We start from the raw sequence: 23,980 nt of genomic DNA, 5'->3' as shown, positions 1-23,980 counted from the left end.
CTTTAGCTTTCCCTGTGGTTACTCTGGTCTGATGATCAGCTGTCACTCATTTGCTTTTCATATTAATAATAATAATACATTTAATTTATAAGCGCCTTTAAAAACTCTCAAGGACTAGTAAAAATGATAAGTGAATAATAACAGCATCATGTGATAACATTTGTCCACTGTACTTGTCTACACTGATCTCCAGTGACCTGCTCAAATAATTGGATTGGATTGGATTGGATTTGCCAATCCAATAATAATAATAATAATAATAATAATAATAATAATAATAATAATACATTTTATTTATAAGCGCCTTTTAAAGCACCCAAGGACACTTTACAACTAAAAGAACAATAAAGACCATCATAGTTGAGTGCATGCTGACATTTTCTTCAATGTTTAAAAACGTATAAATGGGAACATTTTTGAAAACCAAATCAACATTGGGGGAACCTACAGCACCCCAGCTATTCAACCAGACCACTCCGATACAGATCTGATGTTTTATTTTGGCCTCTGAAAAGTGACAACATATTGACATTGTTTGTCAATTTGAAAGTATGAAGGGAGTCAATGTTACGGACGTTAGGTGCAAGTGAGTTCCAGAGTTTGGGAGCAGAGCGGCTGAAAGCTCTGCACCGCATCGCCGTGAGACAGGCAGAGGGCACACAGAGGTGGATGGAGGAGGGGGATCTGAGGGATCGGAAATTTGTAGAAGGTCAGGCAGATAGGTTATGGATGGCTTTAAATGTCAGTAGAAGGATTTTTAATTCAATTCTTCGTTTGACGGGGAGCCATTGGAGCTGTTGGAGGACGCGGCTGATGTGGTGAAAGGAGGGTTTTTTTTGGAGTTGACGGAGAAATTATAGATGGACACCGAAAAGTAGTGAGTTGCAATAGTCGATACGGGAGGTGACGAGACTATGGACGAGGATAGCAGTGGTGGGAGGAGTGAGAGAGGGACGGAGACCATTGATATTAGGGAGGTGGAACGATGCAGACTGAGTTATGTACAGTAAAGTCTCGTTATATCGATATCGGATATATCGATCGTCCCGGTTATATCGATACTATTTCTATGCACGCACGGAGAAAATTACATGCAAACAGGGTCGGATATATCGATAGTCCCGGTTATATCGATATTTTTTCCGACTCCCTTGAATATCGATATAACGAGACTTTACTGTAATTGATATGGGAGTGGAAAGCGAGTGAGCTACCGAGGATGGTGCTTTGAAAGGCGCTTATAAATCACATGTGTTATTATTATTATTACAACTACTTTTTCTTTCTCCACTTGAGAACCAGTCATGGCACTGTTGTGAGAGTTCTTATTCTTCCTAGGTGAACGTGACCCTTACCCGACAGCCAAGAAACCGCTTATCTTCCATATTTTTTCCTTTATTTACATCCAAACTCGTTGCGTCGCTTTTATTTTGAAGGTGGCCCACGCCGCCGGCCCGCCGAAGACTACCGTAATGCACGTTATCGTCAATTGAAGTGACCTCGATTTTGCGAGTGGAGGCTGGCGCGGCCGCAGTGCGCACTACCTGAAGTCAGGTGGGACGGACAGGCTCCGGCATGCCCGCGCCGCGACGCTTCTGAGGAGAAATCCAAACTCGAAATAACGCACCAAACACTCTGAAAATCTGGTAGCTACGCTCGTTATTCGCAACATAGGTGTTACGGGGAAAAATAATTGCGGTGTCGGATTACACGGAAAAATGTCCATTGGAATGACAGCGAGTTCAGTCTTGTTCGCCTTCACTACAGCGTGCAATAAAACGGAAGTGCCAAATCAAGCAAATCGTGAAATACATTCGATACTGAGACCGACAGTTGCCATACTTACAGGAACCGACATTTTTGCTGGTTTATGTCCTTGATCCGGGCTGTCAAACGAACGGCGATTCCTTTACGCTTTTTACAAGCTCGGTGATTCCCTCAAGCCCATTTTTTTACATCGGAAACGGGTGGTGTCCAGAGCTCCCGTAGTTAGTCCTTCTTCCAATCATAATTTCCTCCAACGATGAGCCTCATTCTGCCTCGCTAAAAAAATGCCCGATTAAACCCTAATACGACAAGCGTCCTTCGACTGCAAGTCTGCAGTTTCGCCCTATTTCATTGAGGGACGTTTGCGACCAAAGCAGAAAGGTTTCAATTCAAAGACATCTCGTGCAAATCAGTAATAAGCGCGAGACGCTTGTCAATGGAACAGACCAGCACATCTGTCGGTGAGCGGAGACGGATCGAATGATCGTGATTTTTTTGCGTCCGTTACAAAAACGCCATTTATTTTATTCAGACAAAATTAAACGCAAGGAAGATCATGACCAACAGCTAAAAACAAATACACATGCACAGACTGTGTTAATAACGGTGGTGCTTTTATGCTGAAAGCGCCTGGACGGATGTTAGACCATGACTGCAAGCGCGATGTACAGATGCTCCCCGATTTACGAATACAGCGAGACCTTGGCTTACGAATTTAATTGGTTCCCAGACAGCGTGTAAGGCGAAAAGTGTGTATCCCCATTTTTTCCCCCATAAGAAACCATTAAAATGAGAATAATCCGTTCCCAGGAGGGAGCAGCAGGTTGTATTTGACAAATTGTACTCAAATAAAGTCAGCAGGAACAAAATCTAAAACATCAAAATCATCTGAACAGAAAAATACAAATTATCAAAGAAAACCAAGAGTAGAAGTCTGCCAAAATGAACTTGACAGGATGCAGAAAACAACTGCACAGCATACACTGCAATGAATGCACTGCACAATGCAATGACCCGACACCGTATGGTGGTGCCGGGAGTCCTTTTGACTGCCACTGATTGGAACGACCAACACCTGCGCGGCTGCAGGCAGGGCCGACAGCGCCACCCGTTGGTCGCCAACCATATCGTGACACCCAAATGGCTCCTCATTTTTTTGTTGTTGCTTAAATTAACTACCAAAAATCATGTACAATTATGTGTAAAACAAATTACTTATGTAAAAAAATACATGATATCAAATATTTTATTGATATGGCATTATATACAATATATGTGCACAGAGAGCATCCATTAACTTTAGCTTTCCATGTGGTTACTCTGTTCTGATGATCAGCTGTCACTCATTTGCTTTTCATATTAATAATAATAATACATTTAATGTATAAGCGCCTTTCAAAACTCTCAAGGACTAGTGAAAATGATAAGTGAATAATAACAGCATAATGTGATAACATTTGTCCACTGTACTTGTCTACACTGATCTCCAGTGACCTGCTCAAATAATAATAATAATAATAATAATAATAATAATAATAATAATAATAATAATAATAATAATAATAATAATAATTTACAGGCACCTTTCAAGGACACCTAAGGACACTTTACAATTAAAAGAACAATAAACACCAGAACAATAAAACCATAAATAAAATGATCGATAATAAAACAGCTGATTAAACTAAACTGTGAATACAAGTGTAAACTGAAGAGTTTTGAGGTTGGATTTGAAAGTATGAAGGGAGTCAATGTTACGGACGTTAGGTGCAAGTGAGTTCCAGAGTTTGGGAGCAGAGCGGCTGAAAGCTCTGCACCGCATCGCCGTGAGACAGGCAGAGGGCACACAGAGGTGGATGGAGGAGGGGGATCTGAGGGATCGGAAATTTGTAGAAGGTCAGGCAGATAGGTTATGGATGGCTTTAAATGTCAGTAGAAGGATTTTTAATTCAATTCTTCGTTTGACGGGGAGCCATTGGAGCTGTTGGAGGACGCGGCTGATGTGGTGAAAGGAGGGTTTTTTTTGGAGTTGACGGAGAAATTATAGATGGACACCGAAAAGTAGTGAGTTGCAATAGTCGATACGGGAGGTGACGAGACTATGGACGAGGATAGCAGTGGTGGGAGGAGTGAGAGAGGGACGGAGACCATTGATATTAGGGAGGTGGAACGATGCAGACTGAGTTATGTACAGTAAAGTCTCGTTATATCGATATCGGATATATCGATCGTCCCGGTTATATCGATACTATTTCTATGCACGCACGGAGAAAATTACATGCAAACAGGGTCGGATATATCGATAGTCCCGGTTATATCGATATTTTTTCCGACTCCCTTGAATATCGATATAACGAGACTTTACTGTAATTGATATGGGAGTGGAAAGCGAGTGAGCTACCGAGGATGGTGCTTTGAAAGGCGCTTATAAATCACATGTGTTATTATTATTATTACAACTACTTTTTCTTTCTCCACTTGAGAACCAGTCATGGCACTGTTGTGAGAGTTCTTATTCTTCCTAGGTGAACGTGACCCTTACCCGACAGCCAAGAAACCGCTTATCTTCCATATTTTTTCCTTTATTTACATCCAAACTCGTTGCGTCGCTTTTATTTTGAAGGTGGCCCACGCCGCCGGCCCGCCGAAGACTACCGTAATGCACGTTATCGTCAATTGAAGTGACCTCGATTTTGCGAGTGGAGGCTGGCGCGGCCGCAGTGCGCACTACCTGAAGTCAGGTGGGACGGACAGGCTCCGGCATGCCCGCGCCGCGACGCTTCTGAGGAGAAATCCAAACTCGAAATAACGCACCAAACACTCTGAAAATCTGGTAGCTACGCTCGTTATTCGCAACATAGGTGTTACGGGGAAAAAATATTGCGGTGTCGGATTACACGGAAAAATGTCCATTGGAATGACAGCGAGTTCAGTCTTGTTCGCCTTCACTACAGCGTGCAATAAAACGGAAGTGCCAAATCAAGCAAATCGTGAAATACATTCGATACTGAGACCGACAGTTGCCATACTTACAGGAACCGACATTTTTGCTGGTTTATGTCCTTGATCCGGGCTGTCAAACGAACGGCGATTCCTTTACGCTTTTTACAAGCTCGGTGATTCCCTCAAGCCCATTTTTTTTTACATCGGAAACGGGTGGTGTCCAGAGCTCCCGCAGTTAGTCCTTCTTCCAATCATAATTTCCTCCAACGATGAGCCTCATTCTGCCTCGCTAAAAATGCCTGATTAAACCCTAATACGACAAGCGTCCTTCGACTGCAAGTCTGCAGTTTCGCCCTATTTCATTGAGGGACGTTTGCGACCAAAGCAGAAAGGTTTCAATTCAAAGACATCTCGTGCAAATCAGTAATAAGCGCGAGACGCTTGTCAATGGAACAGACCAGCACATCTGTCGGTGAGCGGAGACGGATCGGAAAGACCTTCAAGGGACCGCCCCTCGACAATCCGTTGAAGTTCAGTGCTCACGTCAAACTGGGTCCGAACTTGGTCCACACTGGATTTTTTCGTGGGAAAAACAAAGAATGATCGTGATTTTTTTGCGTCCGTTACAAAAACGCCATTTATTTTATTCAGCCAAAATTAAACGCAAGGAAGATCATGACCAACAGCTAAAAACAAATACACATGCACAGACTGTGTTAATAACGGTGGTGCTTTTATGCTGAAAGCGCCTGGACGGATGTTAGACCATGACTGCAAGCGCGATGTACAGATGCTCCCGATTTACGAATACAGCGAGACCTTGGCTTACGAACTTAATTGGTTCCCAGACAGAGTAAGGCGAAAAGTGTGTATCCCCATTTTTTCCCCCATAGGAAACCATTAAAATGAGAATAATCCGTTCCCAGGTCTCCATAAAATATCATTTTCAATTAAATAAGGATTAAAACTACACACAACATACCTTATTTGATGTATAATAAATGTGCTATTGTATTGTAATGAAAGAAATACACTGCACTGTATAATAAAGTCACTTTATTTACATTTGTGATGGTCGTCGATGGCTCTTAATTGACACCTGTTGCTTTCTGACTTGTAAGGTCTTACGAAACTGAGGCATCACATTATCATTCATCATGTTGACGATTCTCATAGCCTTTTCTGGATGGAAGTGTTCAATAAAAGCCTGCACAAATCAAATCTTCTGTGTTGGGGTCAGCAACAAGCTCCTCGATGTCATCTGCATCCACTTGGCGTCCCGTGTTCTGTCCAATGGAAACAATGTCGTCCAAAACAACAGAGTCATGAGGATCAAATCCTTCAAAGTCCCTCTCAAGGATGCATGCGGGACACTAATTCTTCCATGCCGCTTTCAAGGATGTCGCTGCATTTACCATTTCCTGTGGAACATTCTCATGTCACCCAAACCCTTCTATAGACCAACACAAACCCCGCCAAGAAAAGATAGGAATCAGCAGAGAGAAGATGTTTTTCTCTTGCCTCCTTTCACATTCTTTTCCTATACAGCAGAGAAGAGTAGTGTCTAATCCAAGGTTTCATTTTCATAAATGTAATGTTCGTAAACTGAAAAGTTCGTAAAGCAAGGCGTTCGTCCGTAAACCGAGGCCCCACTGTATTCGAGTTACAAAAAAACGTATTCCGAAAAATGTTTGGACAGAGATGCTGTAAATTAGATTTTGCATTTTGTATCGCGTGGCTTTTTCCGGCCGAGCTCGCTTGCGATTGGCTGCATACTGTGCTTCACGCACACACCAGACACATTGGAGGTTTCAAGGGCTCGATGTTGACGCGATGGACAACAAGGCTAACCAATCCGCGCCCAGCTATGCTGAAGTGTTGCCAACAAGTTCAGACCCCAACCGCCGAGCTCGCTTATGATTGGCTGCGTCGAGTATGTGGGCGGGGAGGAAATCCCTCATCCCAGTTGACTCCAGGATGATGCGAGGCATAACAAAAGGTAATGGCTGCCGGCATGTAATTCAGTCATTACGTGCTAGCAGCTTCAGTAATGGCTTACTGAAGATCAAAGGATATATGTCATCGCACTACAGTAAGTGTGAATTTAACGTCCCCATTCATCGATGAAAAGGTTTCTTCAGCCGTCATCAGTGCTTCTAGGACATGGGGGGGGGGGCAACCAGTCAGAGACTAAGAGCCACATTTTTTTTACAAAACACCTCATCGCCCCAACCCTCACACACGCAGACCTCTGCTCAGCCAGATTTATTATAAATATCACATTTTAAATACAAGATCAACAAATAGATCAGAAATTGACTCCTGCAGTACTAAAACCACAGGCACATTTTTAACAACAAACACACACACAAAAACACTGTCTTGGTTCAGACCAATTCTTTGTATTAATTTGTTTGTTTTTATTTTCTTTAAAGGACAACCGACACCATTTTTGTGTTTCCTAACTGACATCAGAAAACCTTTTTACAGCACTAAAATACCCAAAAGAGGCAGGCTGATATTTTTAGTCAAATGCAAAACACCAATCAAAATGGCTTCAAGTGTCCAAAATTTGCAAAAAATTGAGCTGCGAATTGGGCATTTTCAGAAAGTCCCGCCCCCCGTTCGTGACGTCACGCCAAGATGTCTTGTCTTGCAAGGAAAACACATAACGTTGAATCGTTGTGTGTCGCACCAAGACAACTATGTAATATTTGCTCACACAAATTCCCAGCATTCAAATCAGCCAATTTCCAACGGAGCTTTGGTGCTATCTTCTGCATTTTCTGGGTGCTACGTTTCTGTCCAGATGCCTCAAAATGACCCGGAAAGACTTCTTTAATCGATTGCAAACATGTATGCTTTCCTCTTCAGAACTATTTGAATCATATTCATAACTGGATGAGTAACAAGAAGGCATCTTCTCCGAATCTGAAGCCATTGTTTTGATTCTCCAGCAAGGCAAGACGTCGTGGCGTGACGTCACGACCTGGGGGCGGGACTTTCTGAAAATGACCAATTCGCAGCTCAATTTTTTGCAGATTTTGGACACTTGGACTCATTTTTATTGGTGTTTTGCATTTGACTAAAAATATCAGCCTGCCTGTTTTGGGTATTTTAGATTCTATAAAACGTTTTTCTGATGTCAGTTAGGGAACAAAAAAGTGACATCGGTTGTCCTTTAAATACTATGAAGTATTGTCAGATAATTCAAGAAAAAGGTGTAAATGACAAGTGCGCCATCTTTCCATTTTCTAGCCCAAACAACAACTCAGCAACGAGAGTCACTGAAAGTTGAAGTTGGGTAAAATAGTCAATGTTATTTCAAACAGAAATAATCGCGAGAAACATCATGAATTCCACAGGCTGATTAATTCCTTACATGGAGCTTTGTCGCCCTCTTCTGCCTCTTTTTGGTGCAACAAGAAGTTTTCAGACCAAAGTACAGCAAAATGCATTGACGTGATGGAAGGACTGCTACAATGTGTCCTTTTTTCGGCCGGGGGCATTCCTTCAGTGACGTAACGTGAGGACTCGTCACCAACTCAAAAACAAGACTTCCTGAATATTCAGCGCGTGTCTTAAAAGGTAAAATCTAGCTATATGCGGTGGAATCTTTGTCAAATACGCTCAGTAGAAGTCATTTGAAGCCATTTGACAAATTTTGGACACTACTTGTCCGGAGACGTCGGTTGTCCTTTAAAGATAATTAAAAACAAACTAATTAATAAAAAAAATGATGTGGCCCTGAAAGAGCAAAACAGAACCAAATAATTATACTGCTCCCCCACAGATTTGACTGGTGTTTTTTTATTTTTTGATCGAATGCTTAAAGGACAACCGACGTCTTCGGACAAGTTGTGTCCATAATTTGTAAAATGGCTTCAAATGACTTCTACTGAGCGTATTTGACAAAGATTCCACCGCATATAGCTATATTTTACATTTTAAGACTCGCGTTGAACATTCAGGAAGTCTTGTTTTTGAGTTGGTGACGAGTTCATACGTGACGTCAGTAAAGGACCGCCTCCTGACCGTAAAAAAGACGCATTGTAGCGTCCTTCCATCACGTCAATGTATTTTGCTGTACTGTTTTGTTTGAAAACCTTGTGTTGCACCCAAAAGCTGCCAGAAGAGGGAGTTCAAGCTCCATGGAAGGAATTTATCAGCCTGTGGAAACGGGTTGAATTATTCCTCACAGGAGCTGGTGGCCATTTTTTTGCCTCTTTTGTGGGACGCTACATTGCAGTCCAGATGCCTCAAAATGACTTCTTTAATCGATTGCAAACATGTATGCTTTCCTCTTCAGAACTATTTGAATCATATTCCTAACTGGATGTGTAACAAGAAAGCATATTCTCCAAATCTGAAGCCATTGTTTTGATTCCCCAGCAATGCAAGACGTCTTGGCGTGACGTCACGAACTGGGGGCGGGACTTTCTGAAAATGCCCAATTCGCAGCTCAATTTTTTGCAGATTTTGGACACTTGAAGTCATTTTTATTGGTGTTTTGCATTTGACTAAAAATATCATTCTGCATGTTTTGGTATTGTAGATGCTATAAAACGTTTTTCTGATGTCAGTTAGGAAACAAAAAAGTGACGTCGGTTGCCCTTTAAACTTAATAAATGATGAAAAAGACTTGAGACAAAGAATCATTGGAAATCACTTTACCAAGAAAATATAGCCCCGTGGTTATGAGGAATACTTCATGTTTTTTAGACGAACTGCTTTCTCCATCTCAAACTGCCTGTGATCAACACGTTCCAAGAAATTCTTCCGTTCCACATACCTTAACAGAGAGAAGAGGATGAGAAAAGCATGTCAGAACAACTTCATGTTTACAAATCCACATAGAAAGGACGAAGTACTGAAATGTGTGAAAATAAAGAGACCAAAAAATTAAGCTGAAAAAGGATGACATGAGAGAGGTGTTCATTCATTGATTGAAAATTTGCAAAGATGCAAATGTCACAATGTATGGGCGCCACAGCAATAAAAATCCAAGAGGCTTGATTGTACAGTAAAGTCTCGTTATATCGATATCGGATATATCGATAGTCCCGGTTATATCGATACTATTTCTATGCACGCACGGAGAAAATTACATGCAAACAGGGTCGGATATATCGATAGTCCCGGTTATATCAATATTTTTTCCGACTCCCTTGAATATCGATATAACGAGACTTTACTGCATTTCCAAAATGTTTATACTTGAGAAAAAAATATTCAATATGAAGCAATGAAAAAGAATTCAGGAGGATGGAGTACAAATCTGCAGTGTATCAAGACATTTATTCGTCGTCATGGCACCAACTTTTCTGACATCCTCTCTGAGCACTCTGCCAACTTCCACCTTTAACTCGTCTTGCGGCCCATGTGAAATGTCATTAATTCTTAATTATTATATATATTTTTATTGATGTACAGTAAAGTCTTGTGATATCGATATCAGTTATATCGATAGTACTGCTTATTACGATACTATTTCCATTTCCCGGCAAATTTCTCGTCTTTTTATGTGGAATTAGTTCCGGTTAGTACGATACCTGGTTATCACGATAATCCGGTTACTACGGTGCCATTTCCATCTCCCGTCGGCCATTTTGGCCTGCTTATATCCATGCAAAAGCAGCTTAAGATGAATCGCTATTTGCTTAAGGATTTCAATACAGTACCACCATTAGCGAAATCTGTATTTGTGACACCGTTGGTCACGTGTCCAGCTTCAGTGTCTTGCACTGTCATCCTCGAGCACTATAAAAACGGTGTAGCAAAGCTTACATCTTTCAGTACTGCTGCAATAGCATCTGAAACATACTGTAGTCTTCTTGTATACAGTTGTTCAACACCAATTTCAACCATGGGGAAACTTAACAATTGTGACCTCGGAACAAAGTACAAGGCAATAGTGGCTGTGGAGGAGCAAATCCTCCATCGCGAAAGAGTTCGACGTGCCGCAGAATACTTTATCAATGTAAGAAATGTAAATGTTGCAGTTTTTGTTTTCCATACATGTATTTAATTGTGTTGTATTCAGATATCTTTATCGCTTGCAATAATCACTGTTTTTCACACAGTATGTACATGCTAGTTTCTCTCATGTGTATAGAACAGTGTCGAGTGCTACTCAGAGTCACGATTGCAAGAGTGTGTTCTGAAAATAATAAATGACGTTTTTATTGAATGCATAAGTTTATTTTTCACTTCACTGCAGTACAAAAGCATGCTAGATACGCAATCCATGAACTCTAGGAGAAAATGACATGCCATATCAAACATCCCCCATTTATTGCCCCCTTTTAATGCAGTTCGTTGCAGGATCGGATATATTGATAGTCCGGGTATATTGATATGTTTTCCGACTCCCGAAAATATCGATGTAACGATACTTTACTGTATATATTTTTGTCACTGGTAGCAGTAGTGGTACACTCTTTGGGTGCGGCAGCGGGGGAATCAAGTCCCGCTCAGGGATGTGTGAAAAGACAACTTCAAAATCTTAGTGTGTGGCAGTGGTGAGCGTGTCGACCTCACAGTGCAGAGCTCGTGGGTTCAATCACCGCTCCGGACTCCCAGTAAGGAGTTTGAATGTTCTCCCTGGGCCTGCGTGGGTTTTCTCTGGTTACAACAATCTCCTGCCACATTCTAAAAACATGCGTGGCAGGCTGATTGATGACTGTCCCTTGGTGTGAGCAATTGTACGATTGGCTGGTTCTGGGTGTACACCGACTAAAGCTGGGATATGCTCCAGCACTCCCACGACCCTAATGAGGATAAAGCGTTCTGCAAAATGGAGGGATTGATGAATTGTGAATGTCTTTATTTTTAGTGGTGTCATGGGCCACTCTTTTATTAGGTGTGTATATAGTTTATGCCGTAAATCAGTTAAAACGTGCTTTTTAAAAATTGTTTTCTATGCTTGGAACGAATTAAAACTGTTTACATTGATTATCATGGAAAGTGCTGATTTGGTTTTCCAAAAACTCGGTTTTCAAACAGGTTTCTGGAATAGATTATGGTCAAAAACTGAGGAATCACTGGATGAAGGAGGCAACATTTCAATCTATTTCATCGCCAGTGAGGAAGCAGAGCAAAAGCATCTCTTACCCATCTCTACCCCTGTTGTGTATTGCCAGCTCCTCACTGATACCCTCCTCATATTTAAAAGCATCCCAGTCCATCTTTGACTTCTCCAGTGTGCTCATTTTCTGTTTCTTCCCCCCAATGCGACTCAGTAAACTGGACATGCCTGCTGGCCGTTTGGAACTGCAAACACAAAATGGAGACGTTTCATTTGACAGGTCATCAAATCACGTCTACAGCACATGTAGATATCCTTATTTTGTGAATGGTGAGATGACCACGTCGGTTTGTGTGAGGACTCGTGTGTACCAACAAAGTCTTTCCCATCCTTCAATAATAAATAACAAGCGATGGTTCGCTCTCAAAATCGGGCAAGTTAGAAAAGAGAAAGAGGCTGCATTTACAAGTGGAGATGGGGCACTGTACAAATGCACCCGAAACCAATTGACAAAGGAAATTAGCAGGGCAAAAAGTGGAGCAGCTGAAGCTCTGGTGCAGCCGACACAACCTCTAGCTAACCACGCTCGAGACGGTAAGATGATCGTGGACTTCATCAAATATCTTCCACCACAGTTGCCTCTCATATTATTCAAATACCCTGTGTCAACCGTCCAGACTCAACGGCCTGGAAATCACAGTCTCCAAAGACATGAAGTGGGAGGTCAACACTAACTCCAAGCTGAAAAAGGCCCAGCACAGGAGGTACAGTTGTGGTCAAAAGTTGACATACACTCATGTCATGGCTCGCTTGAGTTTCCAGTTATTTCTGTGATTTTTCTCTTCTAGAGTGATTGGAACAGATACTTCTTCTTCACAAAAAAAAACATTCATGAAGTTTGGTTCTTTTATGACTTTTTTATGAGTTAACAGAAAACGTGATCAAATCTGCTGGGTCAAAAATATACATACAGCAACACAAATTCGCATTTTTGGTGACTTCGAAAGTTGTGTCAGCGGAATGATCATGGCCTCTTAACATCATGTGAGTGATTCTGAGTGACTACAGCTGGTGACTTCTCTGAGGCCATTTAAATAGGGCTCATTGGATGCAAACGCCCACAAACTGTAGAATGGGAACAATCAAAGGAGCTCAGCATGGATCTGAAAAAGCCAATCATTGACTTGAACAAGTCAGAAATGTCACTTGGAGCCATTTCACAGCAGCTGCAGGTCCAAAGAGCAACCGTGCAAACAAATGTTTTTAAGTATAAAGTGCATGGCACTGTTTTGTCACATCCAAGATCAGGAAGAAAACGGAAGCTATCACCTGCCGCTGAGAGAAAATTGGTCACGAGGATGAAGATTCAACTGAGAATAACCAAAAAGCAGATGTGCCTAGACTTGAAATCTGCTGAAATACAGGTGTCAGTGTCCACAGTCAATCAAGGTTTGCATCTCCATGGAATGAGAGGTTGCTGTGCTAGAAGGAAGCCCTTGCTCCAAAAGCGGCACCTTAAAGGACAACCGACACCATTTTTTTGTTTCCTAACTGACATCAGAAAAACATTTTATAGCATCTAAAATACCCAAAACACACAGGCTGATATTTTAGTCAAAAGAAAAACACCAATAAAAATGACTTAGTGTCCAAAAACTGCCACAAATCAGCTTGAAACTGGAGATTTTCACAAAGTCCCGCCCCTAGCTCGTGTCGTCACACCAGGTCATCTTGCCTTGCTCAAGAAACAAAACAATGGGCTGACAGAGTTCAGATTGGGAGAAGATGCTTTCGTGTTACTCATCCACTTATGAATATGATTCAAATAGTTCTGAAGAGGAAAGCATACATGTTTGCAATTATATAGAGGAGTCCTCCCATATCAATTCGAGCCGTCAATGACACCAACGTAGTGTCCCAGAAAATGCACAAGATGACGCCCAAGCGACGTTGGAAATGGGCTGATTTGACTGCTGGGAATTTGTGTCAACTAGTATCAAATAGTAGTCTTGCTGCAACACACAACGATTCACCATTTATGTTTTCCTTCTAATTTCGCCATCATTATGGATCAACACCAAGTTTTCAGACCAAACAAAGTACTGCAAAATGCATTGTGTGTCCTTTTCTCGGTCAGGGGCGTTCCTTCCGTGACGTGACGTCAGGACTCGTCACCAACTCAAAAACAAGACTTCCGGAATATTCAGTGCGAGTCTTAAAAGGTAAAATCTAGCTCCATGCGGTGGAATCTTTGTCAAATACGCTCAGTTGAAGTCATTTGAAGCCATTTTACAAATTATGGACACAACTTGTCCGGATGCGTCGGTTGTCCTTTAGGGCTCGACCGAAGTTTGCTGCTGACCACATGGACAAAGATAAGTTCTGTGGTCAGCCGAAACAAAAATCGAGCTGTTTGGCCACAGCGCCCAGCAATATGTTTGGAGGAGAAAAGGTGAGGCCTTTAACCCCATGCCTACCGTCAAGCACGGTGGTGGTAGTTGTTAGGGCAATTCTCTATACAAACACATCTTTTCTATTTCCTTACACATCGTTTTATTTTCTCAGACTTCCCGTCATGACGTCACATCCTGTCCATCTTTACAAAAAGCTCCCAAACAGCCCCTCCCTCTCTTCTCTGGTCTCCCTTCCTGCCCCTCAGGGTAGGCAGTTACATTTTGATTCAAGATGAAAGAATCTTTTTGTTTTTACTTTTGATTCCTGCTTCCTTAATAATGCCGCTAACAGTAGCATTGTGCTGTGGGGCTGCTTTGCTGCCAATGGAACTGGTGCTTGACAGAGAGTAAATGGGATCATGAAGAATTCTTCAAGATAACCGAAAGTTGCCAGCTCGAAGATTGGGCCTTGGGCGCCGTTGGGTGTTCCAACAGGAAAATTAGCCCAAACGCGCATCAAAAGTGGTCATGGCTAAATCAGGCTACAATTAAGGTTTTCGAATGGCCTTCCCAAAGTCCTGACTTAAACTCGTGGACAATGCTGAAGAAACAAGTCCATGTGAGAAAAATCATCAAATTTAACTGAACTGCGCCAATTCTGTCAAGAGGAGTGGACAAAGATTCAACCAGAAGCTTGTGGATGACTACCAAAGGCGCCTAATTGAAGTGAAAATGGCCAAGGGATATGTTAGCAAATATTAGCGCCGCTGTATGTATATTTTTGACCCAGCAGATTTTGTCACTTTTTTTCTGTTCACCCAAAGTAAAGTAACAAAAGAACCAAAGTCCATGGATGTTTTTTTTTGTGACAAATAAGTATCTGTTCCAATCACTCTATCAGAGAGAAAAAAATCAGAGTTGTAGAAATAAGAGAAAACTCAAGAGAGCCATGACATGATGTTCTTCACAAGTGCATGTTAACTTTTGACCACAACTGTACTTCCTGAGACTGCTGCTGAGGAAGCATGGCCTGTCACATGGCCTAGACGGCAGTCATCCGATTAATCCTGTCACAGTTTGGTTCGGGGCTGCAATAAAAAAGGGCAAAATCCAACCGCAACAGACAGTTAGGACGTTGGGGAAAAAAAATCATAGGCACTGCCCTCCTACACACTCTTGAGGACTTGCACACCGCAAGAACCAAGACAGCGGCACAGAAATTCCAACTGGACACACCGCACCCTGCTCACTACCTTTCCAAGCTACTCCCCTCGGGCAGGCGCACACCAAATCCAGTAGACATTTAAACAGCTTCATCCCACTAGCCATTAACTCCCTAACCAATAACCCAAATCTACCCGTGCAATGGCTCTTTACAATTTTGCACAACTCTATGGAACAGCATTACCGCCCTTCCTTATTATGGTAGCTCCAGTTCTGTACTCACTTGAAGCAAACTGATCTATATTCCACAGTAGCGTACACTTCCAAGCGCTCTACGACATCTGCATAATTGCACGCCTATACAGCAAATACTGCTATTGGTCACATTAAAATGCTTCAATGATTTTCTGCACCAACTGTCCAAATATTATCGTATTCTATTCTACAACGGATCCCTTCAGCTCTGCTTTGCACATTGCCTCGTCACTGGGAGGTACCACCCCTTGACTGTCTACATACATGACATACTTCCATACTTATTTGGCATGTCCTCAATTATGATGATACGAGCGATGCGGACACTTCCGGATACAAATGCCTTGTGTGTTCTTCATGATTGTGATTCACATCCATATACAAGCTGAGCTCTCTCTCATCCCTTTGAGCGGGACAACTTTGCTTTTACAATCGGTGCCTGTCCTAATACTTTTTTTACCCCCCCTGTCATTGATTGTGTGGTTCATCATACTTTGGGCAAGGACAGCTTGATTGGTTGGAAGGTGTGGCATTTTCTTCGTCCGTCTCCCCTTTTTTACATTGACTCTTGAGATGTATCTTTGCTTCTCTGGAGTTGGCGAATACTTCTTTATTTACCCTACCGGAGCAGGAGAGAGTGAATATGCAGCAGACAATAAAATTTTGTGATTGGTACGTGACATTATATGCATTAACCACAACATCATCATATGTGGGATAATGACATCTTTTACCTGACTTCTTCTCCCGCAAAATCAAACACTTTCACAATGGTGACTTTTGCTGGATCCGATTCCTGTGATTCAGTTGTCATACTAATATTAGAAGCAGAAGAATTAGCCTGAGGAATAAGAACAGATTGTTATCATTTCAAGAAATGATCGATGCCTATTCCCGAAGTAGACCACTACAATAGAGAGTGTGTTCCATTTCTCTTCAGAGTTGCTCACGGTGAGAGGCACTGCACAGCACCAAGGCAGTGTTCTGTTAATGAACCACAAACATTAAAGGACAACCGACGTCACTTTTTTGTTCCCTACGCTACGTCTTTTTTACGGTCAGGGGGCGGTCCTTTCATGACGTCACGTACAGACTCGTCACCAACTCAAAAACAAGACTTCCGGAATATTCAGTGCGAGTCTTAAAACGTAAAATAAAGCTATATGCGGTGGAATCTTTGTCAAATACGCTCAGTAGAAGTCATTTGAAGCCATTTTAAAAATTATGGACACAACTTGTCCGGAGACGTCGGTTGTCCTTTAAAACCTCTGAAAGAAAATGAAAAGTTTTCAATTGCTGCTGAACTAAATTTGTTTCTTGAGCTATTTTATCATGTGTGGCGCAGATCATGTCGAAATATGCGCTAATCGTAATAGACTTGTGCCAGTGCTGGCGGGGTGGAGTTACAAAGTGAAACAGGCTTCTGATTGGCTGCCGTGCCGAGTATGCAAATTGCCAAACGAACGTTCGTTTGGCAAGCAGCCAATCAGAAGCCTGTTTGGTGCTTCGGACTGTACCGTGACTGTAAAGTGTACTTGTACTTGAAAGTTGCTTATAAAGAGGAGTCCACGTGGCTTGTAGCGGTTTGCTTGTAGCTTTTGCTTTATTGAATAAAACAAACATTTGATTGGAAAAAAAATACGTTCTCTTTTTTTTTCTTAAAGAAGTTGTTGGCCAGCCGGGCCGAGACGTTTTGAAAGTTGTACGCCCCGGGCCTCCGGGCAGACGTTATTTCAAACACTGATTACATATTCCTAAATTACCTTGGATGTAGTGTGAGATGGTGACGCTGCCTTCGATGTTCTGGGGTCAACGTCAGACAAGAAACGAGCCCAGAGGTCATCGGATTGTTTCTTTTGTGCACCTTTGTCATCATTCTCTACTTGTGCCACAACTTCACTATTTTTCTCCTCTTTGTCTACTTTCGGTCTCTTTCTGTGGAGAATCACAAACATCGGTTGGAATTAGACATACAGTAAAGTCTCGTTATATCGATAGTACTGCTTATTACGATACTATTTCTATGAACGCAAGGAGAAAATTTACATGCCGCAGGATGGGATATATCGATAGTCCGGTTAGATCGATATTTTTTCCGACTCCCGAGAATATCCATATAACGAGACTTTACTGTAATACAAACATTTACACAAATATACGTACGGTATGTAACACAAAAACAAATGTTGAATGGGCTAACTGTGTCAATTTTAGCTTATCTTAGTATTTATCCCCCATTTATTGCCCACTTTTAATGCAGTTCAGCGCAGGATCGGATAGATCCATAGTCCGGTGATATCGATATATTTTCCCACTCCCGAGAATATCGATATATCAAAGACACAGAAATCATCTCAGGCCTTTGAATTCAACTCCTAAAAAATGCAAGACAACACTTGAGTGGTTGGTGTGATGAAAGAGAAGGATGACTTTGGTCCCAAGGGCTGTCGAGCTCAATTCAACCTTTTACACGTCGACAGAAAACAATGTTTTTTTATTCATATAATCTGTTGTGTTTGTCGTGTCTGCGGTGCTTGTTTTTCTGAATATGCACACCCCTCAAGCTGCTGTCATGTACTTTTAGAATGCCCCTTGGGAATAGTTACAAGTTCTTGAATCTAATAGACACATTTTTCATATGTGTAAGTGGGGTACACAACACAGTCGACTGGAACAAATGTTTTGAGGATAACAAAATATAAATAGATTTGTACAATAACTTAATATTTCAGAACTTTGTTGCTGTGAAATGGGAATTTCTCCACTGCAAGACGAATAAAGGCAAATCCAATCCAATTTGGAGAATACTTTTTGATCGCTTTCACGCAACAATAATGATAACCTGGAACCCGACAACATGAAAAGCTATGATTGAAATATTAATGTCTTATTTTTAATTTTGACTTTAGTAATGATTCTATGTATCAGAAAATCAGAATGAGAAAACCTTGATTCGTCCCGCAATGGGGAAATTTGCTGTCCACAGCAGCAATTTGAAAGGATAGAAAACAAGAGATTCTAAGCATGGTAAAACTACTGTATCAATAATAATCTGCATTATTTATTTGTACATTCAATAAAACCTGAAATCAAACAACTGACTTATTGACCCATATGTCTAAAAATTAAGATACGACGCAGATTCCAACTGGTTGAAATCCTGTCGAGCACACGCACAAATTCTCACTTTCCCGGCCTCCGCAACCCACCTCAAAGCGCTGTCTTTTTTCTTGACCTTCCTCTTGGCCATGCTGTCAGGAAGCGGCACGGTATCATTCTCATCCAAAGGGTCTTCCTTTTCACACTCATTCAAGTCATCCTCGCTGACGCTATTCTCTGAGGAGAAACGTGGAAAGAACACAAATGAATCATTGCACACACACAAAAAAAAAAAAACAAGAACAACAACACATTCAAAGCACAAAGATTGAGATGGAGGACAACTTGTTTTCGCTGACAACAGTCGGGCTACTTGTGATGGTCAAGTTTAGGGTTCCAAAAAATATGTTGAACATTTGCAAGCTGTGAATTCAAACTTTTGCCACGATAGAGCATGTAGTATGATTGATCACCGATTAGTCCATTTGAATGAGGCCAATGATAGATGGTGGTGGTTCTGATGTGACCTATTTCGAGACTTATTCTGGAAAACATGCCAATAGATTTCATGACAACCACGACACACATTTTAAAATATTCAAACAAGGTGTTACCATGTTGATTTTCCAAAACTATTCATGAAAATATAAATGTTATGTAATATTCATGACAAGGTTGTACAGTATTTATATGGAAGAAGTGCTTTTGTGCACACAACAATGCAGTAGAACATCAAATTAAGAACATAACTTTTGAAAAGCACTAAATATTCTAAGAAAAAGTCCGTGTTTATTTGGCGTGTAAGAACATGCCAATAATTATCAGCACACTGTATGGAAGGTGGTCAGATTGTCATATTGCCATCGTACTGTTTTCAAGATACCTGACTAAATCGAGATGTTGTTCCAAGTGATTTGAAAGCAATACAACACCACCGATGCAACGGCTCCATTTCAAACCCGTCACATATGTTTTGTTGTTTTTTTTCAACCACAAGGTGCAGCACTCATCGCATGGACAAAGAAAGATATTGTCGTCTGAAATGTTGCGAAGGGTTGTAAGGTTCAAGGGGGTCGAATACTTTTGCAAGGCACTCTACAACAACTGTTTTGAGACACAAGTAAAAAAGAACATTTCTGTGGTGTGTAAATACCGTTATGACCACGATTTCAATTTGATTTGCCGCACGGGTTGTTTTGACCCGAATATCATCGTTGTGATTTTTTTTGTACAGCCTCATTGGAATTTGGAATAAAAAAAAAATCAAGTTTTCTATTGTTTAGGGCAATCTCGGAAAAGTCATAAAATTTGAAGTTCAAAAATATCATTTAGGTTGTTTTTTTTTTTTTTTTTTTTTTTTTTTGGGGGGGGGGCGTTTTTAACACCTGGAAACACAACACGATGCATGAGCACAGGGGGGGGGGGGGCAATTTCGTCGCGGTCATAGATGTGCAAAAGCTTTCCAGTTATATGAACAAATAAATGCTTGTGATCGACGAGGACCATTTTTAATGCTGTACATTTTAACGAAGACAAAGGTTCACTCATAAATGCTCAAATACGCGTAGACGCCATGTTTACATGGTGGTTGCAGGCTGCGACGTTCTCACCCGATGGAACGTAATCAGCATCCTCGCTGGATAAATACCCATCGGAGTCACTGTCGGTGTCGTTCATCGCGGGTTGTTTGTCTGACAGACGGAAGGGATGGTTTGAGAGGCGATGCAAGCGTTAAAATAACTGGAATGCGATAAATGTTAACAATAATTATAGAAAATATATATCTGAAGGAAGTTACGCCTTTCCTTCGCTACACTAAAAAGGAAATGAGAAATATTGTCTTCAAACAGATGTACGTTATTATCGTTCTTCTTCGTCTTCTTCGTCTTCTTCGGCTTCCTCGTCTTCTTCGTCTCCTTCGTCTTCTTCTTCAACGGTACTCATGTGTACACTCCTGCCACCAATAATGACGAATGCGGAGTTTGCTCACAGTATCACAGCACGCTTGTCTTTTTTTTTTTTAACTTGAAAGAATAATTACAACACGAAATTACACATCTTTGTTGATATAGTGCTTTAACAAAGCGCTGTAGAAAGAAAAATGCTTCACAATACACGAAACAGTCAAGAAACCACATCAAAATTACACATGATACACATGATACATGTGTGCGTGTGTACGCGTGTGTTTGCGCGAGTGTGTGTGCATACGGTAATATATATATATATATATATATATATATATATATATATATATATATATATATATATATATATATATATACTGTGAGACCTCAACTTACTCACACCTTATCTTACAAACTTTTCGTCTTACAAACGTCAAATTTATGAAAATTAAACCTTATAATAAGCACTATTTTCATAATACACACCCACCACGGCTGGCGGAGTGATCTTCGGCGGAAGCCCAAGACCGAACAGCACCAGAGGTTAAGTTATCAACAGTCCTTATGGAAGGTGACTCTCCTTCCATAAGCCATCAACGACCATCAAAAAGCTCAATAAAACTTTATTTTACAGCACAGTTTATTTCTTTAATTACAGTCCTCATCTAATGTGCCTCTTTCCAAACAGCAATTCCCTTTGACCTTCGACCTCCAACGCCATTCCGTCAAGCCATCAATGACCATCACAAATGTAAATAATGTGACTTTATGATACAATGCAGTGTATTTCTTTCATTACAATACAATAGCACATTTATTATACATAGAATAAGGTATGTTGTGTGTAGTTTTAAGGCTTATTTAGTTGCAAAGTAAATTTTATGGAAACCCGGGAACGGATTATTCCCATTTTAATGGTTTCCTATGGGAATTTTTTTTTTTAGATACACACTATGTTCATAAGTTGAAGTCTAACTGTATATATATATATATATATATATATATATATATATATATATATATACCGTATTTTCACGACCATAAGGCGCATATAAACGTCTCAGATGTTTTTCAAAATGTGCGGAGAATAAATAGGGCTGATACGACCAGTCAGACTTTAGTTCGCTGACGAAGCCTCTTGGATAGGAGTCGAAACGTCCGACACCTTCAAAAAACTACAGATGACGGCTGAAAAAACCTTCTCATCGATGGATGGACCACTCCTGTACGACTGAGCGCTTACACAGACGTATATATATGTGTGTGTGTGAGTGTGTGTGTGTGTGTGTGTGTGTGCGCGTGTGGGTGTGTATCCGACCGTACGCTGTGTTCAAAAAATATACGATTGAGGATTACTTTTATTGGTTTAACGTGACAATAGTAATGATCAGCGGCAGTTGAGACAAACAGGATTTGAGGCAAAATGGTCTTTGTAAGAATGGTTCACATTTTTTCCCCCGTATAAAAGTTGTATTACGCCGTACATGATTTGAAATGCTAAAAAATATTTATATATATATATATAAAATACGGGTAAAACATATAAGTTGACAGGTATGAATCGGATTTGTTCTGCACTGGAAGCACTGATCAGAATGGAAATAAAAAGAACCGCCCCTGTCTGGGATCATTTTTGAGTAGATCTCTGCTAAAAGAGTACACATTACAATAACCAGTGTGAATATATCATGTAAACCAGCGTTCCCCAACCTTTTTTGCACCACAGACCGGTTTAATGTCAGACAATATGTTCACGGACCGGCGGATAAATACAACAAAATAAGACATTTATTTACTCATTTTGCTAGCTTACGGTGGGCTAATTTTAGCGGTATGTATCATGTGACCTAGACAAGCGTTTTGACATGCGTCAAGAGTAAGTCATAGGCGAATGTAATCTGGTACTTTTTCATTTTATGTAAATTATTTATTCTTTCCCCACGGCCCGGTACCAAATGACCCATGGACCAGTACTGGTCCGCAGCCCGGGGGTTGGGGACCTCTGATGTAAACTACTGTGACAACGAGGTGTATCACTGGTTTTGATGTTTACTACTTGCTGATATTTTAAAAGGTAAACTTTGTTCTAAAGAACGTGGGTACCAACAGAACTTCTTTTCCTCAACAAAATTGAATGAAAGGTGTGTCTTATTCCTTGTTTGTGTGTCAATGTCTAAAGCAAAACAATTGTTCTTTCAAGTAACACGCATAGTCATTCACGTCACAACTCCCTGCCTTTTGCCACTATCTGTCATGACATTTATTATCCACATGATGGCAGTAGAGCAAGTGAGGCCCGATGCTGCATCGCCAAAAGTGAACCATTTGGGTGGAAGGCCTCATTGCTTCGATGAGGTCTCATATACCCTCGCCACTCCAGATTTCCTCATTCAATACCATATTTCTTCTCTGGGCACCCTGCCATACACTTTTTACAGATCTACTGTGGTTCCATTCGAAACATGCGAGGACTCAGGTTCTTTGTACAGATGGTTAATCCTTTAATTTGATTTCACTTGAATCATCAATCACCAACGACACAACTGTAGAACTACAAACAATCATGAAAATAGAGCTATTACTTACACATAAACACTTGGGCCTTACATCAATGAAATAAAACGTATGCAATAAAATCATACAAACCACTTTACCCGCTTGCCGGTCCGAAATGGAAGGTTTGATCTTCGACTTGTTTACCTTTTTGTTGCTAAACAGTGCAGCGACCGAGCATGTCCATTCTCACCCTTTTCTCAGTAAAACAAAACCAAAACAAAGAGGCGCGGAAAGTAAAGCCTGCATCGGAAGTGACAACAAACCAGCGTAATGAATGTCAAAGAAAATAAAGCACAGCCATCTGCTGGTCAACCATGAAATAGCAGTTTTAGACAAATATGTATCTACAGCATTTACACTCCCACCAATCACACAAAGTGATTCTTGAACCTGTTACAATCAATTTCAAGATTGATTGTATCAATGTCAAGAATCAATTTCAATTGATTGATTTACTATCAATGAATTTTCAAACAAAGCAACCGTTTTGTGTTTAGCCCTCTCTACATAACGTGGATGAAACGTGCTTATGGCTTTGTTGTCTAATTTTATGCCACTGACCAACAGCTTAACTCTTCTCACTCTATCGTCAGCAGCTGGGAAGACTTCCACTACTTTTCCTAATTTCCACTGTTTCCTAATTTCCTAATTTCTCTTGCTCCTTTAAAGCTGGTTTCGGAACCTCTTTGGGACTTTCCTTGACGGGACTCTCCATTTTTAGAGCTTTGTCAACTTCTTGAGGACGGCTCTTGTCTTGTTTCTCTTCTCTCTGTGTTTTTTTTTTTTATAGTTCTTTGAGGAACAAATTGACAGTTCTCAATTTTCGGTGAAGTTTCTCTTTGGTTAGATTTTCACCATCTTCTTTGGGT

The 23,980-nt window shown here is 40.9% G+C and overlaps 1 protein-coding gene across 1 annotated transcript; it reads right to left on the bottom strand.

The window, feature by feature from the left end:
* Nucleotides 1-6,959: 6,959 nt before the first annotated feature.
* On the bottom strand, nt 6,960-20,557 carry cfdp1 (chromatin remodeling protein CFDP1). The gene is made up of 7 exons (XM_088995737.1): nt 20,259-20,557; nt 18,759-18,885; nt 17,313-17,484; nt 16,284-16,390; nt 16,043-16,168; nt 11,824-11,982; nt 6,960-9,502 (listed from the first exon to the last, which is right to left on the bottom strand). The coding sequence occupies exons 1-7, from the start codon at nt 20,323-20,325 to the stop codon at nt 9,406-9,408; spliced, it is 855 nt and encodes a 284-aa protein (XP_088851863.1). The 5' UTR covers nt 20,326-20,557; the 3' UTR covers nt 6,960-9,405.
* Nucleotides 20,558-23,980: the final 3,423 nt, after the last annotated feature.

This window comes from Hippocampus bargibanti, linkage group LG05 (assembly GCF_051943395.1).
Source record: "Hippocampus bargibanti isolate YZ-2025 linkage group LG05, ASM5194339v1, whole genome shotgun sequence".
NCBI classification, from domain to species: domain Eukaryota; kingdom Metazoa; phylum Chordata; class Actinopteri; order Syngnathiformes; family Syngnathidae; genus Hippocampus; species Hippocampus bargibanti.
Note: the sequence above shows the minus strand (reverse complement) of the source record. Positions and strands in the feature narration are given on the sequence as shown.